The sequence below is a fragment of the Gopherus flavomarginatus genome, chromosome 25, assembly GCF_025201925.1.
Source record: "Gopherus flavomarginatus isolate rGopFla2 chromosome 25, rGopFla2.mat.asm, whole genome shotgun sequence".
NCBI lineage: Eukaryota > Metazoa > Chordata > Testudines > Testudinidae > Gopherus > Gopherus flavomarginatus.
In genome coordinates, this window is record NC_066641.1 from 7695182 (window position 1) to 7714973 (window position 19792).

Sequence of the window (19792 nt, forward strand, 5' to 3'; positions counted from 1 at the left end):
TAAAGGTAATTTATGACCTCTGGAGCAGAAAGCATCCTCAGAGACCATCAAGAGCACTGGCTTAATCTCCCCCATAACTGTTAGGGGAATGTATCCTAAATAAAAATGATATACAAAGTTGCCTCTATCCCCAGCTCTAGCCCCTTTCAGGAATGAATGATTGGCCTTTTAAAAGATCTATCAATAAATAAAAAAGAAAAACTAGCTGGAGTAAAAAATGGAGCAGCTCAAGTCTTCCAAATGAGAGCAGAGCGCATCCAATGAATGGTACTCCCAGAGGGATCTAACCAGAGGATAAAGGAGGTGCAGTTGTCATCCTAAACCAAGACGATTATATGAAGGAAGCAGACAGACCATTAACCAACCAGGCTTATTACACAAAAACTATTCATAGCTCAATACACACAAAACTGTAATGGATGTTATATGAACAGTGCTACCACACCCACACTCCTTAATCTATCTTACCCTAGTGAATGAACCCTAGGGGCTATTCTATAGGGTTCCCCAAAGTACAGGAAGACCCACCATACCTAACTGTACCCATATAAAAGGATCCTCTTCTCACTGAAAGGGACGTCTATAGGCAGAACACCACATTGTTCAAGAGTTAGATGAAATACAAGATTTATTCGTCCCCACTTTGCTACTGCTCAATCTCCCAGTACACTGGAGGCAAAGTAGGTTGTCTCACACCAGCAGCATTCCAGATACTGGGGGATTTCACCACAGGGAAGATACCTACAGAAAATTCACTCTGAACGCTCTGCTAGATTGACAGGTCAGATTTCCCCCCTTCTTTCTCCAGCTCTTATGGAGTCTTGGCTGGACATTGCAGCACCCAAGAGAGTAGTTTCAGATGGATCATTTTTCCCAGACAAGGGAAATCACCTATTACTTTTAGGCTCCGCCAGGGCTGCACTATTCACGCCCTCATACCCATGAAGAAAAAGCACGGTCCATCTAGCACTCATCTTTCCACATCTCCCCATGGGTCTGGACTCCTGACATTGCAGAGTGGCTCGGGAAGGAGAATTTTGCTCCTGCAGCAGGAGAAAGGGGGGTAAGTGCAGACAGGCTGCTTTGTGACACAGTATGCTCAAAAATAGATGTGCTCACAAAGTCTGGCCCGGTCAGTGATTTTAGGGAGGGGCAATCCCAGTGCTTTCTGGAAAGAGAAGATTCCTGCCTCCCTGTAAACGTGCTGAATGTCCATTAGGGATTTTGCTGCATGCAGCACACACTCCATCCTACCAGCACTGGGAGGCGTCTTGGGGGCCGTGGGTGTTTTTGCCGGGATCCGGGTAGCGTTGGCTGGGCTTTTCTGAGTCTGCGTTGCAGACCTGGGAGCAGCCATCTTCATTCCGCTTTTCATCTCCGGACCCTGGAGGCGGAATCGGGAACAAACATTTACCATGTGGTTTGCAGACCCACAAGAAAAAAAAAAAACAACCAACCGCCCAGTGAAGGGACATTCTCAAGATTGTTACTTTCTTCACTCAGATAGCAGAGAGCCTGCAAAGCACTCCTCAGCTCCTGCCCCCACCATCCCGGGACTCTGCCACGAGGTTCAGAGGGTCAGCTATATCACTAAAATGGCTGTATGAGTCACCGCCCTTAGGATGCTGCCCCATGATGATGTGCTCTCAGAACATATTTCAGCATGGAGAGACTGGCTGATCTAAGTCAGCATTGGCAGGAATCAGTCAGTCAGGAACGGGCAACTCATCGTTTTTTAAAGGTAGCTTTGGTTTTTAACCCATTTCCTTACCTTTGGCTTTGTTTCTTTCACTCCTGTACTGGCAGGTCGGGATGTGATAGAAGAGACTCGTTTAGGAGTGGAAGCTGGTACTGAGGACTCAGCAGGACTGGAGGGGTTTTTCAAAGGGGTCGTACTAACAGAGGAGGGTCGTTGGGGGGTAAAGGAGAATCTATCTGTCAGGGGTTTGGCAGAGGAAGGTGTGGATGTCTTCAAACAAGTAAACAAAATAAAAATAAAATTAAAAAAAATCAGCATGAGAAAAAGCAAACTGAAAAGGGATGATGGTTAAAGTCAAATATGAAAGCGCTCTCCAGCCAACAAAGCTAATGCTGCTTGCGGGGCTGGAAGTATTTAGTCGGCAAAAGTGCCAAAGTACCGACAAAGAGCGTTTACACATGCTGACTATTAGCAACAAGGCTGTGTCAACACAGCCTTGTCGCTAAAAGCTGCGTGGTATAGACAAGCCCTAAGACATGGTTTCCAGGATACAGTCCTCAATTCTGTAGGCATGGTCTGCATTCCTTGCTTCTAGATGTAGGACTTTGTACTTGGCTGTATTAAAGCACTTTTTGTTTAAATAGGCCCAGCTCCCCAAGCTATCAGATCGCCCTGTCTGACTGCCCTGTCATCATGATTTACCATTCCACCAATCTCTCACCTACCAATTTTCTTTGCCAGTGATGTTATATTTACTTCCAGGTCATTAGATGAACATGCTGAATAGCATCAGGCTACTACCAATCTCTGGGGAAAGAACAACCCCACTCGATGAGGACTCCCCACTGACAACTACTTTCTGAGATCTGCCAGTTAGCCAGTAATCCATTTAACTGTGCTTTACTGATATTCTGTAGTGCTAATTTTTTAATCAGAATGTCGTTTGGTATTAAGTCAAATGCCTTACAAATGTCTAAGTATATTACATCTATGCAATTACCTTTATCAGCCAAATTTGTTATCTCCTCAAATAATGAAATCAGGTTTGTTTGACAAGACCTATTTTCCATAAAACCACATTGAATGACATTAACTATATTCCTAGCCTTTAATTCTTAATTAATTTAATCCTGGATCAGCTTCTCAATTATTTTGTCTGGGACTGGTGTCAGTCCTCCTACACCCATGTCATCTATTTTGCACTTTCTGAATACTGGCATAACATTAGCACTCTTCCAGTCTTACGGAATTTCTCAGTATTAAACTGTGCATATAATTCAGAACATAACACTGTTGGATAAGGACAATTTTTTAACTGTTGCTAAGAACAAATTCCCAGCCCTGCTCTTTCTTTGTTCCCAAAACGGGCAGTTATGTAAGTTCAGAACAGCTGGCTCACGAACCAAAGCCCCAAATCTGCAACTGTTATTTCACAAGGCTTACCCTCGCAGCTGCATGGATCTGCCTCCAGGACTGGGACCCAATTATTTAAAGTAATAGTTTTTGGAAAGTTAAACACTTTGGACTCCTGCCATGTACCTTGGGGTTTTCTTTGAATTAGTACAAAACCCAGCAGTTTAATTTTAAACTTCACAGTTTTGTTATGAGTTGATTCTTCCAAGGTTCATGATTTAAAATGCCTGCACCTTCCAAAGGCAGTGGGGGAAAACACACACACTAACAGAAAAGAAAACTGGAAATTAATGGCAAGGTTTCCTAACAAAAATAGATGACTTGGGTCAAAAGCAGCTGGGTATAGATGGAGTCAAGAACACACACAGAAGGCTTACGTCATCTCTCATATCTGTTATCTTACCTTAGGCTTTTTCTCTTCAGTATCAATCCCATCTTTGTCTTTACTGTCAATATGAGCTAATGAAATGTAAATAAAGACAGTTATGTTTCTCTTCTTTGGGATACTAAATAAATACCAAATAGCTTATAATGCCTGCATTATCGTAACATGCATTAATGTTCTCTTTTCTTCTCATTTCAGTTAAATCTATTAAAAAACAGTCCTTATCAAATTACTTCCTCTTTTTAAGTGTGTTCTTGCTGTGTTACAGATTAGCCTTAATATAGGAGATGATGCGTTAGAGTAACTGCTGGGACCATCAAAAGCATGCAGCAAGTTTTATACCAGACCATTCTTGACAAGAAGATTGACATACTGTTCTAATGGTGTCTTTCTGAACAGCTCCATTCTCAGGCCTAAGTCTGTCCCTTTGCTCTTAAAATCAAATGCAGATAAGATTAAACATCACATCTGAAGACTAAAACTCACGAATGCGTCAAACCTCTGATGTTAGGTGCTGAAGGCCTTAAGTAACAGAACCGCGTCTTCTTGTGTTTCCAAAATCACTTTTCAATGTATTGCTTCAAAAAAACAATTTTATTCAAATCCATTTGTAATCGTCATCTCTCCCAATGTACTGTTTTCTGTCTGACTGGCAGATATTACTCCTTAGGATTCTGTTTCAGAACCTGTAATATCCCTTGAGCCTTCATCAGCCAAATGAAAGCCACTTAAATTAGATTCATAATGAACACAGGGGTTCTTGGGCCATTACACTATTACTTAGCTCCATTAACCTATGAACTACAACAGACACTGCAGTATTGCAAATAAAGAGTTAGAAGTACAGAAAGAGTAAAATGTGTACTACACTCTAGGGTGTTAACTATTAAATCCACTTTTTTCCAACAGCAGCTAAATTCCTTCTTAATTTTAAAGGAAAACCAGCTCTTGTATCTTCTCTAAACTTTGGGAATTTATTCTGGCTGACAATGAAATGTACAAGGTCATTTATAAAACAGAGCTCTAGCAGTCACTTTGAACCTCCCCCACTATTCCCTTCCATTTCCTAAAGCACCAAAGGTGCCTTGTGCAATGAAGGCTGAGCTGCGCATTAGAGAGAACTTCAGGTATTTCTGGCTGAAAAGGGAAATACCCAGCCCCTTTTCTGTTCCTGCTACTCAATCAGAAGCCGGCGACTAAGTATATGCATCCGACGAAGTGGGTATTCACCCACGAAAGCTCATGCTCCAAAACATCTGTTAGTCTATAAAGGTGCCACAAGACTCTCTGCTGCTTTTATAGATCCAGACTAGCACGGCTACCCCTCTGATACTTAAGCATATTGTAACCCAAACTGTCTGAAAAAACAGTCAACTTCATTTCAAAGAGAACTGGAGTACTTGTGGCACCTTAGAGACTAACAAATTTATTTGAGCATAAGCTTTCATGGGCTGCAGCCCACTTCTTCGGCTGTAGCCCATGAAAGGCATGTTTCCTCCTATGTCAAGAAAACATGCCTTTCGTGGGCTACAGCCGAAGAAGTGGGCTGCAGCCCATGAAAGCTCATGCTCAAATAAATTTATTAGTATCTAAGGTGTCACAAATACTCCTGCTCTTTTTGCAGGTACAGACTAACACGGCTGCAACTCTGAAACATTTCAAAGAGAGGAAGGCTGTGCACTTCCACCCATTAACTGCTGGCATTAGTGATGGCAACCTCTGCTAATGTCATGAGGTATGAATGAAGCTTTCTGATTGCTTATTAAGTTTAAGAGGATTAACAGCAGCTGCTGATCCCCACAGTACAGTCCATACGGCGGGAGCCTCCATCCTCCATTTCCTGCCTCACATGAGGGACAGAATATGGGCTGAACATTCAGGCTGACTGAGCTAGCTGTGCCAAGACTGTGTGTAGGCATCAAACACGGTGCGGGACCCATACAGACATGCAAACCTGTGTGTCAATGGCTAATGATTCCTGCGGAAGAGTGTCGGAATTCTATGGATGTCTACAGCTGGTGTGGCCCCAAAGAACACACACTGTGTTTTTAATACTTGGGCACTAAAACATGGATGCTAAGGAAGCTTGTAAATTAATGAACAGATTTTCTTACAGATCCCATCTTGATTGCTTATTAAAACAATTCAAAGAAAAACCCACATTTCACCATTGGACAGGCAACCTCTCAAGGTTTCCTTAGGACTGCGGGTCTCGTTGAGAGGAGAAATAGTTCTTGAATATAGAGAAAATGTGCCTGGCATAGTAGCAAAGGCATTTGTGCCCGAACAGGCTGAATTTAGGGACCTACTCAGGCCAGTTAAGCTAACACTGTTGCATGAACTTGCACATCTAAAATTAAAGCTACCTGACCACAGTGCTATCAGATAAGCAGTTAAATGGCTCAAGGTTTCTCAGCCGACATACTTAGGTATCTAACAGGCTTCCTCTCACACAGGTCTCTCTTATAATACACCAAAGATTCAACCATCTCTCCAGAACTGTTTGGGGCGCACATAGTACTGGGCTTGGAAACGGAGGACAAAGTCTCGCCCGCGGTACCCTTCCTCCTCCCTCACCTTTAGAAAAGCTGACCCGAAGGGCTGGCTTTCAGGAAAAACAAACAAATATGAGTGGGAGACCCTGCGTGGTTTATTAACAACAGCCACGAAACTATAGCCTGCTCTGTGCGAACGCTAGGTCAGCAATGCCCAGAAAAAGTTTCAATCGATCAGATGCCTCTTCTCTTTTATAAATATTTAGAGTGATGGATGAAATCCAAGAGTCTACCTAGCAGCTTTGATAAATCCAAGGATCCTGAAATGAAAAGGGAGAAAAGCACATGGCAGCGTGTCAGCATCCATGCAAGAGAACGTGCAACCGAAGCGCGAGTGTGATGCGAATGCATCAAAGGCCAGCAGTAAATGAAGGGTGAAAAGCAGCAGCACGCTGGATTTGTTCAGAGCGAACATCCGGGGACAACGGTCAAGCAGCAAGATTCAAAGGGTGTCAGTACTGGGTTTAGCAGCCTTGCCCTGAGCAAGTCATTGGAGAAAGAAGCGTGGGGCAGGAAAATGAGACACATACACACACCTTTTAAATGAGGAACCCGACTGACTTGTTTCTCTGACACGCGAGTTGCAGGTTTCTTTTTGGGTGCCTCTTGTTTTTCCATGGCCTGCACCATTCCCCCCATCTCCTGTTGCAAGGAAACACTTCTATCTGCAACATCCTTATTTAACCTATCGGGAAACTTGGTCGCGTCTAGTGGAGAACCTGAGATTTCTCCCTCCCTAATTATATTAGCTTCAACTTGCACTTGGTGCATACTTTCAGAGGGTTCCATCTTGGTGACATCATCATATCCTTTCCCTGAAAACCACTGCCGTTTCTCATCTAGGGTCCGTTCTGCTTTATGACCTTCCCTTTCAGTAACAGGAGTCTCTCTAGATATTTCTGCCAGGTTATCTCTGGGTTGGCCTTCTGCTGGAAAGCTATGCTCCTTCACAGCTTCCTCAGCTACTTCAAGCAGTGGAGAGTCTTGCTGTCCTAATGAGGAAGGTGAATCCTGCGGAATAGTTTCATCAATGTCACGGTCTTCATCCTTTTCATGCCCAGCAGTCTCTTCTTTATATTTACCTCTGCTGTATAAATGAGATGCCTTGTCTTGAATATGGGAGTTGCCAACTGGCTCGTACCCCACATCATCAACACCTGGGTGCCACTTATCAAATTGAGCAGCACGTTTCTCACGATAGAACATTCCAGCTCTTGGAACACTTTGAGAGAATTCGGAAACTGTTGATGCGGCAAATTCTTCCGTGCACACATCATGACCTGCTTCATCTGCCAACGCTTTACCCACTCCAATGTCCTCTTTTCCACCACGGTCCCACAGCTCAGTTCTGGAGACAGCCTCCTGGCTTTCTTCAAAGGCTCTGAAGTCTTCATACGTGCCTGGGGGGACTGGTATCGTGGCCTCAGCTCTGGCAGGAATTGCTGCTGCCTGTTCTCCAGTCTGCATTTCACATAAAGGGATGACGGTCGACGGAAGAACCTCACCTGCCTGCTTTTCTGGCTGAATCTCACTTGCCACGTGCTCCTGAATTCCATATTCCACACTCTCCCATAGCCTTGGGGAGCTCAGCTCTTCTGGGGGACGAAGAGGGAGGATAGGATGTCAAACATGGCAAAGAATTAGCACAGGTATTTCAATGGAAAGTCATTCTTTCAACACAAAAGCGAGACTTAAAAGACTTTTTATAACCATTCGACATGGATAATAGCAATCAAGTCCTACACTGCCACTTGCGGTGGAAAATTCAATTCTGCAGTTCTTTGTTTTAAAGGAATCTTGTCCCTGTAGATAGGCTTAAAATTAGAGCTACTCCACTTTGCTTTGATGATACACATTGAATCATCCATCATCTCTGCCTGCCTGCTCCATTGCTGGGAAGAGGTAGAGTACCAAAACAAACACAGGATTTGCCATACCAGATCTATCCAGTTATCCTGTCTCCCATACTGAAAGTCTCAGAGGAAGGAGCCTCCCTCCACCCCTAGTAACGTTGGCGTGTGATCAGCTATGCTGTGTCCATGGTGGATGGATTCTACCCAGCCTCTGTCCACAGAGGCGGTCCAAAGTATGCCATGAAGGCTAACATTTGATTATCATTCTCTTTGCTTGTATAACTGCACAATTTTATAGGTCACAAAACTACCCAGCCTCTATCTAGTTACAGCATTAGACAATTAATTAGCTCTTGTGGCAGTGAAAGCCACAAGTTGAACATGTGTCAAATCAAGTGTCGTTTTCATTTGTTCTAAATAAATCTGCCAATAACTGTGTTGTGTAACCACAACACAGTGCGGGCCTGAATGAAAATGGATAGATAGTCTCTTCACTCTAAGAGCTAGTCTACACCAGCAGCGTTAAAGCGCTACCGCGGCAGCGCTTTAACGTGGCTTGTGTAGTCGCAGCAGGGGGCGCAGCTACCAGCGCAGGTGCACTGTCTACACTGGCGCTTCACAGCACTGAAATTTGCTGCACTCAAGGGTGTTTTTTCACACCCTTGAGCAAGAAAGTTGCAGCGCTGTAAAATGCCAGTGTAGACAAGCCCTCAGGTTACATGCAAAACTTAAATCCCCTCCAGCTCTTCTCCTTTAGCTGACAACTCAGCCATCCAGAATTCTAACCCTCTTCACTTCTCTAGACCATTTCTCCTTCTGCTACATCTTTACCAAAAACTAGACAGAGCAGTGCAAGTATTCGAATTCTTTTTTATTTCAGTAGCCTGTCTACACCATCAAAGCACAGGGTGTAGGTGGAGAGGATGGATCACAGAACAGAAACACTTGGCTGCAACTGTAAACAAACTCTGATTTTGTATGTTCCGCCCACTCTGCAGAGTAATTAGTACCATAACATTGCACACTCGTTCTGGAGTAGCTGACAGTAATAACCTTTAAAAAAACAGAGCTTACAGTCACAGATGCAGAGATTTTAAGGCCAGAAGGGAACATTTATGATCATCTAGCCCAGGCCTACACTACAGACCTACAATGATGTTGCCCAGGGGTGTGAAAAATCCACATCCCTGAGTGACGTAGTTATATTTACCTAACTCCCCATGTAGACAGCACTCGGCCAATGGGAGAACTTCCACTGACTCTTGGGGTACGTCTACACTACCCGCCGGATTAGCGGATAGTGATCGATCTATCTGGGATCAATTTATCATGTTTTGTCTAGATGCGATAAATTGATCCTTGAACATACTCCCCGTCGACTCCAGAACTCCACCGCTGTGAGAGGCGGAAGCGGAGTTGACAGGGGAGCGGCGGCCGTCAATCCTGCGCCACGAGGACGAGAAGTAAGTCAATCTAAGATACGTCGACTTCAGCAACACTCGTCTCAGAGCTTAAGTTGCGTGTCTTAGATCGATCCCCCTCCACCAGTGTAGACCAGGCCTTGGGGAGGTGGATTAACTATGTCGACGGGAGAAGCTCTCATTGGCATTGTAGAGCCTTCATTAAAGGGCTATAGAGGCAGAGCTGTAGTAACACCGCACATGAAGACAAGCTCCCTCCCTGCAGTCTGACCTCCTGCATAACACAGGCAAGAGAATTTCACGCATCAAGCCCATACATTCTGGTTGAGATAGAGAATCTCTTTTAGAAAGACATCTGATCTGGAGGAAAAGACCATGGAGTGATGGAAAATCCACCACACCCTTAGGTAAACTGTTCCATTGGTTAATTAAAAATGCGTGATTTATTTCTACCCTGAATTTGTCTAGCTTCAGGCTTCTGGCCACTAGCTTTTTTCATGACTTTGCCTGCTAAATCAAAAAGCCTAGGTTAGGGAAACTTTTGTACTAAAATCAAAAAGAAGCCTTTCAATAAAAACCAAATTCTAAAGAGAAATTTTTAAAAACGGGATAAGCAAAAAATCACAACCGAATTAGCCTTTTATCAACACAGGTCTAAGAGAACTAAGTGCTTAAGCAAAATCATCACTGCAGAGTCCTCAAATTCATGGTCCAAGACAGACCTAGATTGGATACCAATTAGTACTGGCAATAAAACTCGTGTCAGGCCTCTGATAACCAAAGGGCATTCCATTCATGCTAGTATGCTAACCAGCAGTGCTCATTTACCCAGTCTCGCTCTGCAGGCGAGCGGAACATACCGTAAGGACGACAAAAGTAGAGACGTGCCCACTACATTCGTGAGCGACATTTCCAAAATGCACTTGTTGTTCTAAATACAGAGTGCAACAAATAACCAAAGGAGCGTGTAACATTTCAAATGATATAGTTAAAAAACAGAAGATTTAAAAGGCTGCCTCTCCCACGGAAACTTGAGACTCACGTCACTCCTCTTCCCTCTTCATGCTGAAGAGGCAGTTTTCAAAGTCCACAGTAAAACAAAACCAAGGTCACTAATTATGATTTATATCTGGCCACAGGCGTGCAGCGCTCATCACAATTCTATCTGACCCAGAGGAAAATGTATCATAAAATGGAAGTGCCTCTTTTAAAGCATCATTCCCCATGTTCAGAGAAGTAACAATTAACTGTGCAGAAACCTGGTATTCAGTACGGGGAGGGAAAGTTTAAACAGAGAACAGAGAAGTGGCCAGAGCTGGGCAGATATTATGCAACGCTCCCATCACATCTCTGCTAATGACCTCAAGCTACACCTACAGAAACCTCTGCTATTCTAAGCCATGTCAAATTGCACATAAGAACTGTCACTCATAAAGACTTGCATGATGACCCTGTGATAGAGTTATGGGCAAACTTCTGCTAGGGAGTAGGATAAGAATAACCAAACTCATATTTACATGGAAGCTGAAGATGTGAACTCTGTCCTGGGTTGAAAAGATACAGGAACAAATATTTACTTTTTAAACATCACTAAGTTTGAAAGTACTTCTCTCAGCCAGACAAGTTGTGTGCAATTTGGAGAGTAGCAGCAGGCATGGAGCAGGAAGGATATACATCAAACAGATGAAGAAATTCATGTCATGTATATGCCACCAAGAAAAAGATCTTGAAAAATGGGATTTACTCAGCTTGAAAAACCAAGCCTCATGTAAATGGCACAAGATGGCGAGCGTGAGCATGAAAACCATCTACAACATATTCAGCTTTCTGCACTTGCTGTTTCATTAGACTGGGGTGGAATTTTCAAAAAACATTCCAAGCATTAGCCTCTCTCTACTCCCACTGGACGCTTTTGAAAATCCCACCATGAAGTTTTCAGTTGTCTGAAGTCAGCATAGTCAAAATCACCCAATGTAGCTCCCCCTATTAAAGGGATAATTTTTTAGCTCGGTTAAGCAGATGCCCAGTTACGCTGTATGTCCACACACTGCATAGTGGCTAGTTTTATTACGATCTGTGTAACGGAAGCTAGAAGAGACTACTCTCAATACATCAAAGTACATAATGAGACTAGTTTGAGAATAATGTGACAACCAGACTCCCAGTGGGCATTATTTTTGTCACAAAATCAAGTAAAAAAAATTGGATGTGGTGATTATAAAGTTAGATAATCCACTGCCTCGAGGTCAGCACTGCAGGGTTCAAAATAAACCTAAGTGCCTTATTCCACAGGAGAATGATATTGAGGTATATTGCAAAAGGTGACTGGGAATGAAGGAGTCAGTTTTCAGAGCATGAGCATCTCCCATTGGCTGACCTATATTGTTCTCTCTGTGTGTATTTTGCAAGCTGATTCCTCCTTCCATAGCTCGGAGGATACTCAACTGTCTGCTATTCCAGACAGAGGACAAGGACTCAGGCTGTAACCATCCAGAGAAGAAGGGCAATGGATGAAAAGTTGTGGTGTCCCCCTAAAATGAAAAAGTGGAGGGGATACTTCAAGCATCTTGATCATACCTGGCTAGAGACAGGCAGCAGCAGGGAGAACTGGATAGTTGGATGTATAGCAAAGAAGGGAAGCACTGCAGAAGAAAAATCCCAACCCACTGGCAACTGCTCAATCTGTTTTGGGTCCCAACTGGATTTTACTATTTCCCAGCACCAAATATTCCACTGACCTTGAGCACCATCTCCTGCAGCTTGATCCTCAAGGTTAGGAGTAGCTCCCACACCTGCCTCCTCAGCTGATTCACAGTCAAATAAAGAGGGGGAAAATTACAAAAGTTAAATTTAAATGGCTGCCACGAAAAACAGATTTGCTTCCTTCCTGATCCTGTCCATCAGCCTGAATGCATTATAAACTGTACTATAATGTACCTGAAGCAGGAGCGGCACCAGGGTTTCTGCCGCCCTAGGCAAAATTTGGGGGGCAGCATTTTGTGCTCTCCCCATGGGGCGCGCGGGAGCTTCCAGTTTCGCTCCCATCGCCCCGCTGAAGGACCCTCCGCCAAAATGCCGCAGGCGACAGCGGCAGTCATTGAGCTGCTCAATTGCCTGCCGATGTTTTCCGTGGCACGTCAGCAGAAGGTCTTTCTTTGGCGGTGCGACAGGAGCGGAACCGGAATTTCCTGTGCGCCCCTGGGGAGAGCACAAAATGCTGCCCCCCGAATCCTGGGGCCCTAGGCGATTGCCTACGGTCGCCTAATGGAAGCGCCGGCCCTGACCTGAAGGCAGTTACCTTTTAACTGCAGTTGAGGGACTGCCTTACTACATCAGAGCAGTACTTCTCCTAGCCAGAGACCAGTACCAGATACTTCAGAGACAAGTGCAGGAAACTCTTGTGGGCAATTAAGGCAGGTTAGCATGAGAATGTATATCCCTTTTTCAGTCCCAAGGGTGGATGTTATCAGCCACAAAAATATCTAATTCTTTATTACTGCCCACAGGCTAATTATAACAAAGCTCAGACTAATTCTAACACTAACCCAATGCTAAAAGCTGAGAGCTATGGGGTAGCTGGCAGACACTGCTAAGTGTCATCTCACTACCCCAGGCAACAAAAAGGAACTGAGAGGTGGTTTTGAGGCCCTTAGGGGAGGCAGGGTACAGCATCAGAAATCCTCTGAAGTAAACAGGACGAAATTCAGTAAGTATAAATGCAAAGTACTCCACTTCGGAGGGAACAATCAGATGCACATACACAAAATGGGAAATGACTGTTTAGGAAAGAGTATTGCAGAAAGGGATTTGGGAATCACAGTAGATCACAAGCTAAGTATGATTCAACAGTGTAACACTGTAGCAAAAAAAAATAAAATAAAAATAAAAATAAAAAAGCAAACATCATTCTGGGATGTATTAGCAGGACTGTTGTAAGCAAGACATGAGAAGGAATTTTTCCGCTCTACTCTGCACTGATTAGGCCTCAACTGGAGTATTGTGTCCAGTTCCGGGCCCCACATATCAGGAAAGATGTGGACAAACTGGAGAAAGTCCAGAGAAGAAGAACAACAATGATTAAAGTTCTAGAAAATGACCTATGAGGGAAGATTGAACAAATTGGGCTTGTTTAGCCTGGAGAAGAAGACAGAGAAGACATGGTAACCGTTTTCAAGTACATAAACAGTTGTTACAAGGAGGAGGGAGAAAAATTGTTCTCCTTAACCTCTGAGGCTAGGACAAGAAGCAATGGGCTTAAATTGCAGCAAGAGAGGTTTAGGTTGGACATTAGGAAAAACTTCCTAACTGTCAGGGTGGTTAAGCACTGCAATAAATTCCCTAGGGAGATTACAGAATCTCCATCATCAGAGATTTTTAAGAGCAGGTTAGACAAACACCTGTCAAGGATGGTCTAGATACTACTTAGTCCTGCCATGAGTGCAGGGGACTGGACTAGATGACCTCCTGAGGTCCCTTCCACTCCTATGATTCTGTCATGCAGGGTACATACATGGCCCCAAAGGGCACTGCTAACCAAAAGAATCCAATCTCTCATTCGTGTGGTGTATGTGCACCTAGAGTGGGATCCATGTGGACAAATACTCAAAAAATAACACCTTGTTTACTTTTTGCCCTGCTGCTGCATGCTGAGCAGAGGTTTATGCTGTCCAGAATGATGCCTAGGTCTGTTTCCTGAAGAGTCACAATTAGCTTAGAACCCAGTAACAGCAGAGGACAGTTCGACCTATATTTTCAGAGGTGCACTGCCTTCCATTTATCAGTGCTGAATTCCATTTGTCATTCCATGATGCCCATTCACTTAACTTGATTAGCTCAGTCTTTCAGTCTTGACTAACCAACTTAATTCTGAACCTTTTAAAATGTTGCCCGCTCACTACTCACCCCTCTTTCCCTGATGGTTAATATATTACACATCAGTCCTAACACACAACCTGGTGGCAACCTGTTAAGCTTCTACAATGTGGAAAATCAACCATTTATTGCTACCTTTTTGGGGGAGGGGGGTTCACTAATTTCGCACTCGTGACAGTACTTTAACCTCTCATCCCATGTCAAGACTGCAGACAGGACCTTTGATAAAGGCATTTTGACAGTTCAAGTAAACAATGTCCATCTTTTATTTTGCTGACATTCAGAGAATTCTAGTAGACTAGAGAGGCATGCTTTTCTGCTACAGCAGCCACATGCTGGGTTGCTTCTCTCCTGTGTTTCTCTAAGTTTTTTATAAATTCTATTTTTAATCACCTTTCAACCAGTTTACCTGGTACCAAAGTAAAGCCCACTAGTCTGCAATTCCAAGGATCAAACCTAGTGCCTTCAGAGGCTCCCCACCAATTCTCAGGTATAGTCACCAATTAAATGAGAGACTGCATCCTTTTGTTACCAGCTCATCCACTTCATCTATGAGTTCCTTCAGAACTCATGGGTGTGCCACACAAAAGAGGATGATGCTGTTGAGCCAGGAGAGGAGAAAAGGTTGCAACATCTTCCCCAAAGATCCTGCTGCTCTCCGGGATGGGAACAAGAGACAGACCTGACCAGTTTGGATTTTCAAGTAGGAGAAGGTAAAGCAGCAAACCTGTGTGTGCTTACTGGAACCTATCCATGCCTATGAGATGTTTGTAGTTTTACTACTAAGTTGCAACTCCACTGCCTATTCCAGCTCTATCAGCATCCAGTAAGACTGTCCAGCCACCAGGGATGGTATGGTATTTAACAGAGGTGGTTTTTTACCAGGTAAAATCATGGCTTTTAGCACCCTGGGAAATACTACTTAGAAAATACTTTAAACTGCGATTATTTTAAAAACTCTTTCGTCAATGCACACCACATTACACTGAGTTATAGTTACGTATGCAAATTGTGATCACAAGGTGTTAGATTTGAGATGAATTTAGGGCTGTACAAATAAAAAGCAAAACTGCACTGGTCGTAATATCAATATACATCATCATAATACTGAGCATCAGAATGTCTATACATTTTGGTTGGTTATTTTGGTTTTCAATATTGTTTAAACAGAAGTCAAAATCATTTGATTATATGAGAGTGACACTAATGCAGAGTTGTAGGCTTGAAGCATTAAGCAATCAGAAACATGCAGAAACATGCAGTTGCCACCTACCAGTCCAGGTCCATTTGACCAGGCAGCATTCTGTAGCAGAAGACCAACTTTGAAACAGGATAGATTATTCAGTTTGGAACGGCTGTATCCAAAGTTTGAAAAGATTCGTTCTAAGCTTGCTGAACTTGCTGGACACCGATGCAACCATTTTCCCGGTTTCCTGGTTTAAACCGGTACTTACCAGCACCCTGCACTAAACTAGTTTTTCCCGGGAAACTGCCAACCCTGCCAGCCACACTTAGAAACTCTTTCCTCATTCACCAGAAGGTGTGCAGAGGCCTCACCTGTGGTTCCTTCGGGTATCTCCACATGCTGCCGAGCTGCAATCCGATCCTCATGTGCTCTCTCCTCCACTAAGGGCGCTGTGGCATCTGAAAAACAAAGCAGCTTTCACACAGCCTGACTGAAACAAACCCCCTTCGGAGGTCAGTGTTATTAAAAAAAAAAAAAAATTAGCACTGAAGGATGTATCACAGAAGGAAAACCATCCTCAATGCTCAGCAGGTTTCCTTCCTATCGCCTGAGCAGGATGAAATTGATACTTGTCATGGGAAACAAAAGTGCAAGCACAGCGCATGCACACACAGAGAGACCATCTGTTAGGCACGCTGTACATCCATCACCTCCTTTGTCATACAAGCTGCATGCCTCCATGTATTACTTACCCATCCAAAAAATAAAATAGTTTGGCTACCAGCACTGTCTTTTTAAAACATGGCCAGAGCAGGAGGGCAGAGAATGCCGGGTTTGCACATTCAGCTCAGAGCTCAGCTGGTGACAACAGCCCACAGTCAGGATGTTTTATTATAACATACATGCATCTTTCATTAAACACCTCAGCTGGATTGTGCCCACTAATTCATCCCTGCTAGGACTTGCCTCACACAGCAAACCTCTGGAGTCTCTTTCCTCCCACCAAATGAGGCTTTCCGCCTTATGACAACACTGTCCTGATGCACAGGATAGCAATATCCAGTCCTGGACCAGCTAGAATTTTAAGGGCCAGCCTCTTGAACCACACAGGCTGAGAATCAGAGTTTTATCACAATGGAGTGCTGGCAGTTCCCATGTCCAATGGAGTACAGCTCTGGCTGGTCACTAGACATTCGCATTTAAAAGTACAACAGTCCAGTTCAGAATAAAGCTTCTGTTAGATTAAGTTTAGAAACTAAGAAAATTAGTATTTTCCTCTCCTTCCAAGGCTTGGGATAGGTGCATGCATGGTAGCTGGGCATACAAGCAGAGGAATACAAATGCCACCAATTGCAAATATTAGTCCATCTCTAGAACATTTCTAAATTAGGTTCTCTGTAAAACATGTGGCAACATAGTACACTCAGGAGACACACCATCCACCCGACCCGTGTATTATGCCACATCAGCATATTAGGCTTTACTTCACATGTATCTATTTTATTTTACATATAACCATGTGCTGTCATTCTGACAGATACCAAATTGTATGGCCTGGCATGTGTACAAAGGAGCAAACCCACCAGTGAATTGCAGCTACTTCTGGGATGGAGAGCACCACACAGGAGGATAAGGGGAATATTTTGGCCAAGTACTTTAGTGCAAACTCTTGTCCTTCAGAAGCATGCACTATGGGATTGCTAATGTTCAGGCTGAACAACAGGTGCACCATTTAGGGAGGCAGGGGAGGGCTCTTGCCCCCCACCCCAGAGTTTGGTAGGGGAGGTCTACTCACCCTAGCCCCAGACAGAGCTCTTAACTGGAACAGCTCGAGTGTGATATGTGATCAGTTCAGAAGCTGGGAGCAGCACAGCCTGGGGCAGGGTGTTTGTTTATAAACAGAGGCAGAGTTATTAAGATAACAAAAGGCTTATCATTAAAGTAAATTAAGGATCGTTAGATGATCCTGAAAAGACTGCCACGCACTTCAATTAAAAAATAGGAAACAAAGGGTAGGAATTAAAGGTGAGAATGGAGAGAGGTAAACAGTGATGTCCCTCAAGGGTCTGTACTGGGCCCAGTGCTGTTCAACATATTCATAAATGATCTGGAAAAAGGGGTATACAGTGAGGTGGTAAAATTTATAAAATTACTCAAGATAGTTATGTCCCAAGCAGACTGCGAAGAGCTAAAAAGAGACCTCACAAAACTGGGTGACTGGGCAACAAAATGGCAGAAGAAATTCAATGTTGATAAATGCAAAGTAATGCACTTGGCAAAACAGAATCCCAACTATACATAAAAAATGATGGGGTCTAAATTAGCTGAACCTACCAATAGAGAGATCTTGGAGTTCTTTGAAGACATCTTCTCAAATGTGCAGTGGCAATTAGAAAAGCAAACAGAGTACTGGGAATCATTAGGAAAGGGATCGATAATAAGAGAAAAATATCATATTGCCTCTATACAAATCCATGATACGCCAAAATACTGAATAGTTTGTGCAGATGTGGTCACCCCATCTCAAAAAAGATATATTGGATTTGGAAAAGATACAGAGAAGGGTAACAGAAATGATTAGGGGTACAGAACACCTTCTGTATAAGGAGAGATTTAGAAGACCGGGACTTTTCAGCTTGGAAAAGAGAACTCGGGGGATATGACAGAGGACTATAAAATCATGAATGGTGTGGAAAAATTGAACAAGGAAATGTTATTTATTCCTTCTCATAACACAAGAACTTGAGGTCACCAAATTAAAGTAATAGACAGCAGATTTAAAACAAAACAAAAAAGTATTTCTTCACAGACAACCTGCGGAACTCTTTGCCAGGGGATGTTGTGGCATCCCAACTATAACAGGCCCAAACTATAACAGGTTCCAATAAGAACTAGATAAGTTCATGGAGGATAGGTCCAGCAATGGCTATTAGCCAAGGTGGGCAGGGATCCAACACCCCGTTCTGCATGTCCCTCACCTCTGTTTGCCAGAAGCTGGGAGTGGGCAACGAGGCAACTTGATGATTGCCTGTTCTGTTCATTCCCTCTGGGGCACCTGGCATTGACCACTGTTGGAAAACAGGACACTGGGGCTAGCTGGACCTTTGGTCTAAACCCAGTATGGCCATTCTGATGTTCTTATATAGAATCCAGGTGTATCTGCTCCCTGCTGTAACCCACTAGGACCCTGCTCTCCTCCCAGAGCTGGAATAGAACCCAGGAGCCCTGATGGAGTCTCTCTCTCCACAAAGTTAATAATAAAATAAGAATATACATTAACATTTTAAACCTAACCAGTGTCCCTTAAGTGACTTGCCATAAGATGTCAGAACGTGTTTTTATTAGAGCTGAGTGGGCCTTATATTTATTTAATTTTCTTTCTTTTATAAAGGAATTAGGTACAAGGCTCCTGTCAGCTAACTGCTAAGCTATCTGCCAAAAACTAGAGTTTTCAAGTGCCTACGTAGCCCCAGACATCATGGTTAAAGTTGCTCCCCCCACCACCAAAATCTGAAATGGAGCCCCTGCTGAACAAGTCAAGGTCTAGTAAAAAAATAAATAATAATAATCTCTATAAACTACAGAAACTTATGTAATGAATAATATTTTGCACCTTTGTATAGCTCCTCCCATCCAAAGACCTCAAAGATCCATGCCCACCTTTTAAGTATATTATCCGATTTTACAGACAGGAAACTAAGCGATTTGCTAAAGTCACTGGCAGAATCAGTATTAAAAGCCAGGTCTCATGGCTCAGTCCTATGCTCTAGGAACTCGACCAAGCAGCCTCCCATGAATAGAATTTCAAGTTGAAAGATCTCTGCAGGCTTCCCCAGCACCACTGATGCTACAATCTTTAAATGTCTGTAGGATATTAAACATTGTGGGCCAGATTTTTAAAGGTCTTTTGGCACCAAACTCCCATTGGGAGTAGCGGAGACACATCTTGCAACCAAAAGTTCTAATATGAACCCAGGTTTCGTTAGCCTGAGAGGTGATTTGGACCGAATGCCTAGACTCCAAGCTGATGTGTGACACCTTGGAACACAGCTTGGTTTCTTGTCCAATTCTTGACATTTCTGTGTAAATATCTATTGGAAACGGAGAACACTCGCTGGCTTGATGTAAATCTAACTCCTCCTGGCAGGCGACAGGGTCATTTACCAGGGAAAGGCAACTAGGACACACAGACATTTTTCCTAATGATTTTTTTGGAGTCTGTGTGTCTACGTTAGAATCTGTGTTGCCTTGTGAGCCGTTTAATAATGGCTTCCGAAGGCTGGCTAGTGCCCATTAACATTAATAGGGATTTGCAGACACGAGTCGGTGGAGGTAATTACCCTCTCAGGATGGGCTACACTCGGCAGCCATCAACGGGCACGCTGATTTCAGAGTGCAATCCTTGGAG

The 19792-nt window shown here is 43.5% G+C and overlaps 1 protein-coding gene across 22 annotated transcripts in view; it reads right to left on the reverse strand.

The window, feature by feature from the left end:
* The window catches only part of MAPT (microtubule associated protein tau), a 91576-nt gene that overhangs the window by 23312 nt on the left and 48472 nt on the right, over positions 1-19792 (reverse strand). For 6 of the 22 annotated variants that reach the window (XM_050935033.1, XM_050935032.1, XM_050935031.1 and 3 more), the window contains 6 exons: positions 15756-15842; positions 12065-12130; positions 7558-7647; positions 3516-3571; positions 1772-1969; positions 1255-1384 (listed from right to left, as the gene is read on the reverse strand). In XM_050935033.1, coding sequence (XP_050790990.1) covers positions 1255-1384; positions 1772-1969; positions 3516-3571; positions 7558-7647; positions 12065-12130; positions 15756-15842 — 627 coding nt within the window. The other 16 variants (XM_050935024.1, XM_050935022.1, XM_050935025.1 and 13 more) reach the window with 10 other exon arrangements.